Genomic DNA, 13987 nt, shown 5'->3' with positions numbered 1-13987 from the left:
TATCAACAGAGATCTATCAACAGAGAGATCTATCAACAGAGAGATCTATCAACAGAGAGATCTATCAACAGAGAGATCTATCAACAGAGAGATCTAGCAACAGAGAGATCTATCAACAAAGAGATCTAGCAACAGAGAGATCTATCAACAGAGAGATATATCAACAGAGAGATATATCAACAGAGATCTATCAACAGAGAGATCTAGCAACAGAGAGATCTATCAACAAAGAGATCTAGCAACAGAGAGATCTAGCAAGCAGAGAGATCTAGCAACAGAGAGATCTATCAACAGAGAGATCTAGCAAGCAGAGAGATCTATCAACAGAGATCTATCAACAGAGAGATCTAGCAACAGAGAGATCTATCAACAGAGAGATCTAGCAATCAGAGAGATCTATCAACAGAGATATCTATCAACAGAGAGATCTAGCAACAGAGAGATCTATCAACAGAGAGATCTAGCAACAGAGAGATCTAGCAACAGAGAGATCTATCAACAGAGAGATCTAGCAACAGAGAGATCTATCAACAGAGAGATCTAGCAACAGAGAGATCTATCAACAGAGAGATCTAGCAACAGAGAGATCTATCAACAGAGAGATCTATCAACAGAGAGATCTAGCAACAGAGAGATCTAGCAACAAAGAGATCTAGCAACGAAGAGATCTAGCAACAAAGAGATCTATCAACAGAGAGATCTATCAACAGAGAGATCTATCAACAGAGATCTATCAACAGAGAGATCTAGCAACAGAGAGATCTAGCAACAAAGAGATCTAGCAACAGAGAGATCTATCAACAGAGAGATCTATCAACAGAGAGATCTATCAACAGAGAGATCTATCAACAGAGATGTATCAACAGAGAGATCTAGCAACAGAGAGATCTATCAACAAAGAGATCTAGCAACAGATAGATCTAGCAAGCAGAGAGATCTAGCAACAGAGAGATCTATCAACAGAGAGATCTAGCAAGCAGAGAGATCTATCAACAGAGATCTATCAACAGAGAGATCTAGCAACAGAGAGATCTAGCAACAGAGAGATCTATCAACAGAGAGATCTAGCAAGCAGAGAGATCTAGCAAGCAGAGAGATCTAGCAAGCAGAGAGATCTATCAACAGAGAGATCTAGCAACAGAGAGATCTATCAACAGAGAGATATATCAACAGAGAGATCTAGCAACAGAGAGATCTAGCAACAGAGAGATCTATCAACAGAGAGATCTAGCAACAGAGAGATCTAGCAACAGAGAGATCTAGCAACAGAGAGATCTATCAACAGAGAGATCTATCAACAAAGAGATCTATCAACAAAGAGATCTATCAACAGAGAGATCTATCAACAGAGAGATCTAGCAAGCAGAGAGATCTATCAACAGAGAGATCTAGCAAGCAGAGAGATCTATCAACAGAGAGATCTAGCAACAAAGAGATCTAGCAACAAAGAGATCTAGCAACAGAGAGATCTAGCAACAGAGAGATCTAGCAACAAAGAGATCTAGCAAGCAGAGAGATCTAGCAACAGAGAGATCTAGCAACAGAGAGATCTATCGCAGACGTCTTCGAATGCCAGAACGCAAAGATCTCACAAAATGGTGGATCTTTATAGTAGAATATTCAGGTTAACGCCTCTAGTCAAATGTACATGTATTGGTCAGTGACTGTAAACACTTGATTCTAAGATGGCCGTCGCACGTGATCGTAGTGGAAACTTACCAAAGGTTGTTGTTTTCTCGAGAGGATCTGTTCCCAGCGACATGCTGGACTGTTGTGTCTTTCAGTGTGAGTTCTCACACAGGTGTCCACAGACTTGCTGGGAATCTGGGATTGTTTAATCTTTCTGTGTGTGACCTGACCTGTGGATGTGAACCTGAGTTGTTTGAGTTTAGTTTAAGTGAATGTAATGCAAGACAATGATTATTTAATATGAATTAAATATGAAAGATTATCAGTTAATCAAGTGACTATTTGAAATGTGTGTTAAATCTAAATGACTGATTACAGTAAAGTTGTCATTTCCTTACTGAAAAACTCTCGGATCTTAAACATGTTGTGTTGACAAACCTGTGAATAGAAGCTTCAGATTTTTTCTTGTTGAAAACACACAACTCTGTGATAAACACCTTTGAAGTTACACATTTGATCGTTTCTTTAACTGAAACATCAGACGTAGATTCATAGTCACGTTTTTTTAAGATGTAGGATTTGTTGTGTTGTCTCTTATTGTGTTGACGAGTTTTCTTCACAACAAAACATTTATTTTTGTGTATTTTACACGTAACGACAAGAACAAACACAAACATATCCAGCTTCAAAATGTTGAGAACATTTGAGTCTGTGTTTCTGTCCATCATCTCCCTGACGTTCAGTCAACGAGGCTCAGGTGTTCCAGCTCCTCCCGGGGCCTCCTCCCGGGGCCTCCTCCCGGGGCCTCCTCCCGGGGCCTCCTCCCGGGGGCCTCCTCCCGGGGCCTCCTCCCGGGGCCTCCTCCCGGGGCCTCCTCCCGGGGGCCTCCTCCCGGGGCCTCCTCCCGGGGCCTCCTCCCGGGGCCTCCTCCCGGGGCCTCCTCCCGGGGCCTCCTCCCGGGGTCTCCTCCCGGGGCCTCCTCCCAACTGGACCGGACCAGGTCTGAGTCCAGGAGAGTCTTTAAAAGACCTCAATGTTCTCGATGCAGACAAACTCTGAGTCTCTCATGGATGATTGAACTTCAGCCTCTTGTGTTCGACCACTAGATGGTCCTGACGTCAGAAGATGCTTCACCTTCAACACGTGCTCCCCTCACTCGTGAACCAGAACCACTGGAAGTTAAATCGCTTCTAAACCTTCCTACTGAGAACCATGGTCTCCAAATGAGAGGAGCCTGGTGTGAGTTCTGATCGTTACTAGTTCCACTCGTCATCAAACGTGTTAAAGATCTTTCTTTGAACCTTTTTTTCTCCTCCTTTGATTGGTCCTCATTACACATATTATAATTTATATATGTTTTTATCATATTTTCAAATTAAATATTACACAATTTATTTCATGGCAAAACAACATTGTATTTGGCACTTGATGTATTTATTTTAAATAGTTAAATATCAGAAATATGCCATGTTTTTACTGTAGTATCTTTAAATAAAGTAATAAAATTAAGACTAAAGCTTATTAAAGAATTTACTTTCATTTTTATTTTTTTTAAATATCTCCATCATTGAATTCTTCATCAGTCCCTTCTTTACGTTAACAGTCAATGTAAACGTCATAATCCACCTATAGAGGGAACTCTTCAAACTGAGATGATGTTCTCGTCGAACGAAGTTCACGATAAATGACGTCAAATCTTTAAATTACAAAAAATATATCATATTGGATTATATAGTGACGATGGAGCAGATTTAAAAATGAATAAATAAATAAAAAAAATGATAAAAAATCCACATAAAAACAACAAATATGCTTTTAAAATCAAGTTTAGGTAAAACTCGTACCAGACCGGACACGAGCGACCTCCGGTGACCCCTGGACCCTGGAGGCCCCTGAAGTGACGCTGTATCTGGAGGAGAATGTATTTCCCGGAGCATCAACGCTCTGCATCGATCGCTGGTTAATGATGAGGCGAGCGGGGGGGAAGCTTCCTAACCACCGCCTCCTCCTCGTGCTCCCGGGGCACGAGACCTTATTATCGCCAACAAAAGACGTCCAGTGAACGGACGGTCGGTCCGAGGACGCCGCCGTCCAATTAGTGAGATAACAGCCTCGTGAGCGCCGGCCTCACCTGGACACGCTAATGAAGTATCGGCGGAAATAGGGAAATATAAATACACAGTATTGTCGTGGATCAGGTTTGAAGCGTCGCACGGGAAACATTGAAAGCGGAGTCAGTATGTTCTCTCTGTGTTGTGTGGGTTTACTCCGGACACTCCGGTTTCCTCCCACAGTCCACAAACATACAGAGGTTGATTGAGACCTTGGGGAAATTTTCCATAGGTATGAGTGTGTGTGTGAATGGTTGTCTGTCTTTGTGTGTCCTGAGACAGACTGGCGTCCTGTCCAGGGTGTCCCCTGCCCCTCGCCCTATGATACTGGGATAGACTCCAGCGGTATTAAGCGCTAAAGAAGTGGTAGTTATTACGCAGAACAATGAACTCAAACATTTCTTTCCTTAAACTTAAGAAAGAAGGACACATAGCACCTGAAGAAAAGCAGTTTGAAGTTTTATACTTAACCTTGTAAAACTAATTATTCATCGTCAAGAGTTGACCATCGTCGGCCACTTATGATGTTGGATTTATTTTATTTATATTTGGTCCATTTCTTTGAAAATATGGAAACTTGAAGGAGTCACTTAGTTTGTTTTACTTCATTCTTTATATAATGTTTAAACACCATAAACAAACTGTGTTGTTTTGACAAAACTGGCTTCAAACCATTTCCATCACAAATAAAACTTCTCCAGCGTTTCCTCTGAACGTGACGTGAAAAGGATTTTCTCAGATTCATATTTAGATGTTTCCTGCTTGTGTTTCCTGAAGAAACAACAACAAGAACCTCAGAGCTTCTACTTTTGACTAAAACTATCTGAAGAAAAGTAAAGTAAAGAAAAGAAAAGTAAAGTAAATCAAGTGTTTGAAAAAGTGCTGAAATGGCTCATTATATGTTAACAAATGGATTATTTTGTTGTGTTGAAAAAAGTTTAACTTTCATTTGTTTAAACTTTTGTCATCATAACTTAAATATTGAATATTAAAATGTATTTAATTGTAACATTTAGCTGCTCTTTGACAACAATAGATGCTCAATAGATGTCGTTTGAAAAGTTAAAAAATGTCTCCAAGAAGGAATAAATGTTTTTTCACATTAATTAACTTTAAAAATGTGTTTTTTAAATATTTTGACTTTTTTTCTTGACATAAATTCTTCATTGTTTGACAATTAGCTTGTTTTTTTCAACACTTTTCTTGTCGTGACGCAGAACCAGTTTAAAAGTTTAACTTCAACTCACTGTGAACGGATTTAATCGGACATTTTCTAAAGGAATTGTTTGAGCGAAGCGACGACAAAAGAGACGTCGACGGAGAAACTTGATCGAAGATGTTTTTCCTCTGAATGGCTGCGATTAAATATCTACGTGAACATCGAGCGAAGATTTGAATGAAAGATTCCAATCGAGGCTCAATCAGTGAAATTCTTCTTAAACACGTGTAAACGTGGCACGACCTGGTGGAGGCGGCGAGCGTCACAGGCAGGAGTCTCACGGACGGTCGAACCCAAAACTATCCAAGGATGTGAGGAAAATATCCTGAATTGTTTACTTTTCTCAGAGAAAACATCTGATCCTGCAACAGTTATTATGAAGTGGGAATAAAAACTCAAGTCTTTCATGTCTTTTTTCATCATTTTAGAATGAAATGAATCAAGTATTTCCCTCGTGTTCGTCAAGAAATAATGTTTAAAGATCGACAAATTATAATGTGACTTATTTACAAACCAAGGGAGGAAAGTGTAGCATCATGTTGTGTTTACTTGACCTGATGAAACATGTTTCTACCTAATGTGTAGAAATGAAACATGTGTAGAAATGCAGTAATACTACTGTGAATCTCAGAGTAATACTACTGTGAATCTCAGAGTAATAGTACTGGGAATCTTAGAGTAATACTACTGTGAATCTCAGAGTAATATTACTGTGCATCTTAGAGTAATACTACTGTGAATCTCAGAGTAATACTACTGTGAATCTCAGAGTAATACTACTGTGAATCTCAGAGTAATACTACTGTGAACCTCAGAGTTATACTATTGTGAATCTCAGAGTAATACTATTGTGAATCTCAGAGTAATACTACTGTGAATCTCAGAGTTATACTATTGTGAATCTCAGAGTAATACTACTGTGAATCTCAGAGTAATACTACTGTGAATCTCAGAGTTATACTATTGTGAATCTCAGGGTAATACTACTGTGAATCTCAGAGTAATACTACAGTGAATCTCAGAGTAATACTACTGTGAATCTCAGAGTTATACTATTGTGGATCTCAGAGTAATACTACTGTGAATCTCAGAGTTATACTATTGTGAATCTCAGAGTAATACTACTGTGAATCTCAGAGTTATACTATTGTGAATCTCAGGGTAATACTACTGTGAATCTCAGAGTAATACTACAGTGAATCTCAGAGTAATACTACTGTGAATCTCAGAGTTATACTATTGTGAATCTCAGAGTAAAACTACTGTGAATCTCAGAGTTATACTATTGTGAATCTCAGAGTAAAACTACTGTGAATCTCAGAGTTATACTATTGTGAATCTCAGAGTAATACTACTGTGAATCTCAGAGTTATACTATTGTGAATCTCAGAGTAATACTACTGTGAATCTCAGAGTAATACTACTGTGAATCTCAGAGTTATACTATTGTGAATCTCAGGGTAATACTACTGTGAATCTCAGAGTAATACTACAGTGAATCTCAGAGTAATACTACTGTGAATCTCAGAGTTATACTATTGTGGATCTCAGAGTAATACTACTGTGAATCTCAGAGTTATACTATTGTGAATCTCAGAGTAATACTACTGTGAATCTCAGAGTTATACTATTGTGAATCTCAGGGTAATACTACTGTGAATCTCAGAGTAATACTACAGTGAATCTCAGAGTAATACTACTGTGAATCTCAGAGTTATACTATTGTGGATCTCAGAGTAATACTACTGTGAATCTCAGAGTTATACTATTGTGAATCTCAGAGTAAAACTACTGTGAATCTCAGAGTAATACTACTGTGAATCTCAGAGTAATACTACTGTGAATCTCAGAGTTATACTATTGTGAATCTCAGAGTAAAACTACTGTGAATCTCAGAGTTATACTATTGTGAATCTCAGAGTAAAACTACTGTGAATCTCAGAGTTATACTATTGTGAATCTCAGAGTAATACTACTGTGAATCTCAGAGTAATACTACTGTGAATCTCAGGGTAATACTACTGTGAATCTCAGAGTAATACAATACTACTGTGAATCTCAGAGTAATACTACTGTGAATCTCAGAATAATACTACTGTGAATCTCAGAGTAATACTACTGTGAATCTCAGAATAATACTACTGTGAATCTCAGAGTAATACTACTGTGAATCTTAGAGTAATACTACTGTGAATCTCAGAGTAATACAATACTACTGTGAATCTCAGAGTAAAACTACTGTGAATCTTAGAGTAATACTACTGTGAATCTCAGAGTAATACAATACTACTGTGAATCTCAGAGTAATACTACTGTGAATCTCAGAATAATACTACTGTGAATCTCAGAGTTATACTACTGTGAATCTCAGAGTAATACTACTGTGAATCTCGGAGTAATACTACCGTGAATCTCCGTGAAAGAGTAATATGGAGGAGAGGAGTAGAGCGAGGGATGAGGAGGAGGGAGGAGAGGAGCGAGGGATGAGAAGGAGAGAAGTGGATCGAGGGATGAGAAGGAGGGAGGAGAGGAGCGAGAGACAAAGAGGAGAGAAGTGGAGCGAGGGATGAGGAGGACGGAGGAGAGGAGTGGAGCGAGGGATGAGGAGGATGGAGGAGTGGAGCGAGGGATGAGGAGGAGAGAAGTGGAGCGAGGGATGAGGAGGACGGAGGAGTGGAGTGAGGGATGAGGAGGATGGAGGAGAGGAGTGGAGCGAGGGATGAGGAGGACGGAAGAGTGGAGTGAGAGATAAAAGATAAAGAGGAGAGAAGTGGAGCGAGGGATGAGGATGAGAGAAGTGGAGCGAGGAATGAGGATGAGAGAAGTGGAGAGAGGGATGAGGAGGATGGAGGAGTGGAGCGAGGGATGAGGAGGAGAGAAGTGGAGCGAGGGATGAGGAGGACGGAGGAGTGGAGTGAGGGATGAGGAGGAGAGAAGTGGAGCGAGGGAAGAGGAGGAGAGGAGTGGAGCGAGGGATGAGGAGGAGAGAAGTGGAGTGAGGGATGAGGAGGGAGGAGAGAGCGAGGGATGAGGAGGAGAAAAGTGGAGCGAGGGATGAGGAGGAGAGAAGTGGAGCGAGGGATGAGAAGGAGAGAAGTGGAGCGAGGGATGAGGAGGAGAGAAGTGGAGCGAGGGATGAGGAGGAGGGAGTCAGTGTGGGAGGTCAAGCCCAGTCGTTTCTCCTCAGTTGCTCCACTGAGTTCATGGACAGCAGCAGCTGAAGGAGGTGCTGCAGGTGTTGGCTCGGTGACAAGTGCTCACTGGTGCATTGTGGGTCTTACTGCGACCTTCAGGGAGACGAGGATCAGCAGCTTTGATTCCTCAACAGTGGCTGTTGCTCTCAGACAAACACATGAGTCTCCAGCAGGCGGCGCTCTCTCTCGACCTCTGACCCTCACACGTCTTCTTCCTTCCAGGCGACTCCGCGGGCACGTGCGGTGACCCCGGCACGCCGGCGCACGCCAGCAGGGAGGCAGGGAACTTCAAGGTGCGCAGCAAGGTGCGCTTCACCTGCGCCGTCGGTCACACGCTGTACGGCTCGGCCGAGAGGATCTGCTTCCCCAACGGAACCTGGTCCGGACGGCAGCCATTTTGTAAACGTAAGTTCCTTCGCTCTCTGATGTTGGCGTCACCGCGGCAACCACGTGTTTGTGTGTAGGACATTAGAGTCAGCCTTAAAGTCGGACAGGAAGTCATATTGAAGAACAGGAAGTCATGTTGAAGGACAGGAAGTCATATGGAAGAACAGGAAGTCATATTGAGGAACAGGAAGTCTTATTAAAGGACAGGAAGTCATATTGAAGAACAGGAAGTCATGTTGAAGGACAGGAAGTCATATTGAGGAACAGGAAGTCTTATTAAAGGACAGGAAGTCATATAGAAGGACAGGAAGTCAAATGGAAGGATATTAAAGTCTGCCTTAAAGTCAGACAGGAAGTTGTATTGAAGAACAGGAAGTCGTATTGAAGGACAGGAAGTCATATAGAAGGACAGGAAGTCATATGGAAGGACAAGAAGTCATATTGAAGGACAGGAAGTCATATGGAAGGACAGGAAGTCATATGGAAGGACAGGAAGTCATTTGGAAGGACAGGAAGTCATATTGAAGAACAGGAAGTCATTTGGAAGGACAGGAAGTCATATTGAAGGAAAGGAAGTCATATGGAAGGACAGGAAGTCATATTGAAGAACAGGAAGTCATATTGTAGGACAGGAAGTCATATGGAAGGACAGGAAGTCATATTGAAGAACAGGAAGTCATATGGAAGGACAGGAAGTCATATTGAAGAACAGGAAGTCATATTGAAGAACAGGAAGTCATATGGAAGGACAGGAAGTCATATGGAAGGACAGGAAGTCATATTGAAGAACAGGAAGTCATATTGAAGGACAGGAAGTCATATGGAAGAACAGGAAGTCATATGGTAGGACAGTAAGTCGGAGACGACTCAATCAGAGACGACTCGCTCGGAGACGACTCACTCAGAGACGACTCACTCGGAGACGACTCACTCAGAGACGACTCACTCGGAGACGACTCACTCAGAGACGACTCACTCGCAGACGACTCACTCAGAGACGACTCACTCGTAGACGACTCACTCGGAGACGACTCACTCAGAGACGACTCACTCGGAGACGACTCACTCGGAGACGACTCACTCGGAGACGACTCACTCAGAGACGACTCACTCGGAGACGACTCACTCAGAGACGACTCACTCAGAGACGACTCGCTCAGAGACGACTCACTCAGAGACGACTCACTCAGAGACGACTCACTCAGAGACGACTCGCTCAGAGACGACTCACTCGGAGACAACTCACTCGGAGACGACTCACTCGGAGACGACTCACTCGGAGACGACTCACTCAGAGACAACTCACTCAGACGACTCACTCAGAGACGACTCGCTCAGAGACGACTCACTCAGAGACGACTCACTCAGAGACGACTCACTCAGACGACTCACTCAGAGACGACTCACTCGGAGACGACTCACTCAGAGACAACTCACTCGGAGACGACTCACTCGGAGACGACTCACTCAGAGACGACTCGCTCAGAGACGACTCACTCGGAGACGACTCACTCGGAGACGACTCACTCGGAGACGACTCACTCGGAGACGACTCACTCAGAGACGACTCGCTCGGAGACGACTCACTCTGAGACGACTCACTCGGAGACGACTCACTCAGAGACGACTCACTCAGAGACGACTCACTCGGAGACGACTCGCTCAGAGACGACTCACTCAGAGACGACTCACTCAGAGACGACTCACTCGGAGACGACTCACTCAGAGACGACTCACTCGGAGACGACTCGCTCAGAGACGACTCACTCAGAGACGACTCGCTCAGAGATGACTCACTCGGAGACGACTCACTCAGAGACGACTCACTCAGAGACGACTCGCTCGGAGACGACTCACTCGGAGACGACTCACTCAGAGACGACTCACTCAGAGACGACTCACTCGGAGACGACTCACTCGGAGACGACTCACTCAGAGACGACTCGCTCGGAGACGACTCACTCGGAGACGACTCACTCAGAGACGACTCACTCGGAGACGACTCACTCAGAGACGACTCACTCAGAGACGACTCACTCGGAGACGACTCACTCAGAGACGACTCACTCAGAGACGACTCACTCAGAGACGACTCACTCAGAGACGACTCACTCAGAGACGACTCACTCAGAGACGACTCACTCAGAGACGACTCACTCGGAGACGACTCACTCGGAGACGACTCACTCGGAGACGACTCACTCAGAGACGACTCACTCAGAGACGACTCACTCAAAGACGACTCACTCGGAGACAACTCACTCAGAGAAGACTCACTCAGAGACGACTCACTCAGAGACAGTTCGCTCAGAGACGACTCACTCGGAGACGACTCACTCAGAGACGACTCACTCAGAGACGACTCGCTCTCAGACGACTCGCTCGGAGACGACTCTCTTGGAGACGACTCTCTTGGAGACGACTCACTCAGAGACGACTCACTCGGAGACGACTCACTCAGAGACGACTCACTCAGAGACGACTCACTCGGAGACGACTCACTCAGAGACGACTCACTCAGAGACGACTCACTCGGAGACGACTCACTCAGAGACGACTCACTCGGAGACGACTCGCTCAGAGACGACTCACTCAGAGACGACTCGCTCAGAGATGACTCACTCGGAGACGACTCACTCAGAGACGACTCACTCAGAGACGACTCACTCAGAGACGACTCACTCGGAGACGACTCACTCAGAGACGACTCACTCAGAGACGACTCACTCAGAGACGACTCACTCGGAGACGACTCACTCAGAGACGACTCACTCGGAGACGACTCACTCAGAGACGACTCACTCAGAGACGACTCACTCAGAGACGACTCACTCGGAGACAACTCACTCAGAGAAGACTCACTCAGAGACGACTCACTCAGAGACAGTTCGCTCAGAGACGACTCACTCGGAGACGACTCACTCAGAGACGACTCACTCAGAGACGACTCACTCAGAGACGACTCGCTCTCAGACGACTCGCTCGGAGACGACTCTCTTGGAGACGACTCTCTTGGAGACGACTCACTCAGAGACGACTCACTCAGAGACGACTCACTCAGAGACGACTCACTCAGAGACGACTCACTCGGAGACGACTCACTCAGAGACGACTCACTCAGAGACGACTCACTCAGAGACGACTCACTCGGAGACGACTCACTCAGAGACGACTCACTCGGAGACGACTCACTCGGAGACGACTCACTCAGAGACGACTCACTCAGAGACGACTCACTCAGAGACGACTCACTCGGAGACAACTCACTCAGAGAAGACTCACTCAGAGACGACTCACTCAGAGACAGTTCGCTCAGAGACGACTCACTCGGAGACGACTCACTCAGAGACGACTCACTCAGAGACGACTCGCTCTCAGACGACTCGCTCGGAGACGACTCTCTTGGAGACGACTCTCTTGGAGACGACTCACTCAGAGACGACTCACTCAGAGACGACTCACTCAGAGACGACTCACTCAGAGACGACTCACTCGGAGACGACTCACTCAGAGACGACTCACTCAGAGACGACTCACTCAGAGACGACTCACTCAGAGACGACTCACTCAGAGACGACTCACTCGGAGACGACTCACTCGGAGACGACTCACTCAGAGACGACTCACTCAGAGACGACTCACTCAGAGACGACTCACTCGGAGACAACTCACTCAGAGAAGACTCACTCAGAGACGACTCACTCAGAGACAGTTCGCTCAGAGACGACTCACTCGGAGACGACTCACTCAGAGACGACTCACTCAGAGACGACTCGCTCTCAGACGACTCGCTCGGAGACGACTCTCTTGGAGACGACTCACTCGGAGACAACTCACTCGGAGACGACTCACTCGGAGACGACTCACTCAGAGACGACTCGCTCAGAGACGACTCACTCGGAGACGACTCACTCAGAGACGACTCACTCAGAGACGACTCACTCGGAGACGACTCACTCGGAGACGACTCGCTCTCAGACGACTCGCTCGGAGACGACTCTCTCGGAGACGACTCACTCGGAGACAACTCACTCGGAGACGACTCACTCGGAGACGACTCACTCAGAGACGACTCGCTCAGAGACGACTCACTCGGAGACGACTCACTCGGAGACGACTCACTCGGAGACGACTCACTCGGAGACGACTCACTCGGAGACGACTCACTCGGAGACGACTCACTCGGAGACGACTCACTCGGAGACGACTCACTCGGAGACGACTCACTCAGAGACGACTCACTCAGAGACGACTCACTCAGAGACGACTCACTCAGAGACGACTCACTCGGAGACGACTCACTCAGAGACGACTCACTCGGAGACGACTCACTCAGAGACGACTCACTCGGAGACGACTCACTCAGAGACGACTCACTCGGAGACGACTCACTCAGAGACGACTCACTCAGAGACGACTCGCTCAGAGACGACTCACTCAGAGACGACTCACTCAGAGACGACTCACTCAGAGACGACTCGCTCAGAGACGACTCGCTCAGAGACTCGTGTTCAATCCCCGGCGGGAGATTCAAACCCTCGCTCCTGAACCACTGATATGGAAAATTGAAAATCCATGTCTGACCTGCACCTCTTCTTCTTCTTCTTCTTCTTCTTCCCTCGCAGCCGTGCATTGTGGGAACCCAGGTACGCCGGCTCACGGCCGAGTCTCCCGAGTGGACGGCACGACCTTCTCCCACGCCATCGTCTACTCCTGCATGGACGGCTACTTCCTCTCCGGAGCGCCCACGCGCCACTGCCTCGCCAACGGCACGTGGTCGGGCTCGGCTCCCAACTGCACAAGTGAGCGTCATCACAACAATCACAACACAACATGTGTAGTTCAGGTGTCCTCGCTCGGAGGTAACACACGCCCACGCTACTGTTTACAAACGTCTCTGTGGAACACTGACTCACGGCAGGCGCCACCTAGTGGCCGCTGCCAGCAAACGTTTTCGTACGGTGAGAATCCAGACTTTAAGAGATCATTTTCAGCATAAATGTGTTTTTTAGTTAGAATTTCTCTGTTTATGTTTTGGAACTTTTTGTCTGATGTTTTACACCAAGTTGCCTCTGGCAAAATATCCCACCCCGGCTACAGATCTGCCAGAGTGACATGTAGACCAGCAGTTTTCTGAAGGGCCACAGCGGGGCCTCGGGATATGGGAGGTCGAGGTATGAATAGAATATATTTGTAACAACTTGCCCTGAACACATCGCTCGTAAACTGATTCTCCAGTTCCCGATTGTACCTGAACTCACCACCGGTTTGTGAAGAGCGTCGTCGACCACGGATGATGTTCGAGGTCCTTTTCTCGTCATCAGACTCTCAGTCAAAGCATTGGTTTTTGTTTTGCAACAATAGTTCGAGTCCCAAGTGTCTTCATCTTCTCTGGAGATTAAGAAGCGTCTTCGGCTCTTGTTCACGAGTGAAGGGAGGATGGAGAT

General features: G+C 45.8%; 1 protein-coding gene across 1 annotated transcript in view; it reads left to right on the top strand.

Annotated features, from left to right (window-relative positions):
- LOC148063047 (CUB and sushi domain-containing protein 3-like) overlaps positions 1–13987 on the top strand; it is a 414667-nt gene that overhangs the window by 327380 nt on the left and 73300 nt on the right. The window contains exons 57-58 of the mRNA XM_087812099.1: positions 8376–8558; positions 13166–13342. Of these exons, the coding sequence (XP_087668225.1) occupies positions 8376–8558; positions 13166–13342 (360 nt within the window). The remainder of the gene's footprint in view (positions 1–8375; positions 8559–13165; positions 13343–13987) is intronic.

This window comes from Callionymus lyra, chromosome 17 (assembly GCF_982586985.1).
Source record: "Callionymus lyra chromosome 17, fCalLyr1.hap1.1, whole genome shotgun sequence".
Taxonomy (NCBI): domain Eukaryota; kingdom Metazoa; phylum Chordata; class Actinopteri; order Syngnathiformes; family Callionymidae; genus Callionymus; species Callionymus lyra.
Note: the sequence above shows the minus strand (reverse complement) of the source record. Positions and strands in the feature narration are given on the sequence as shown.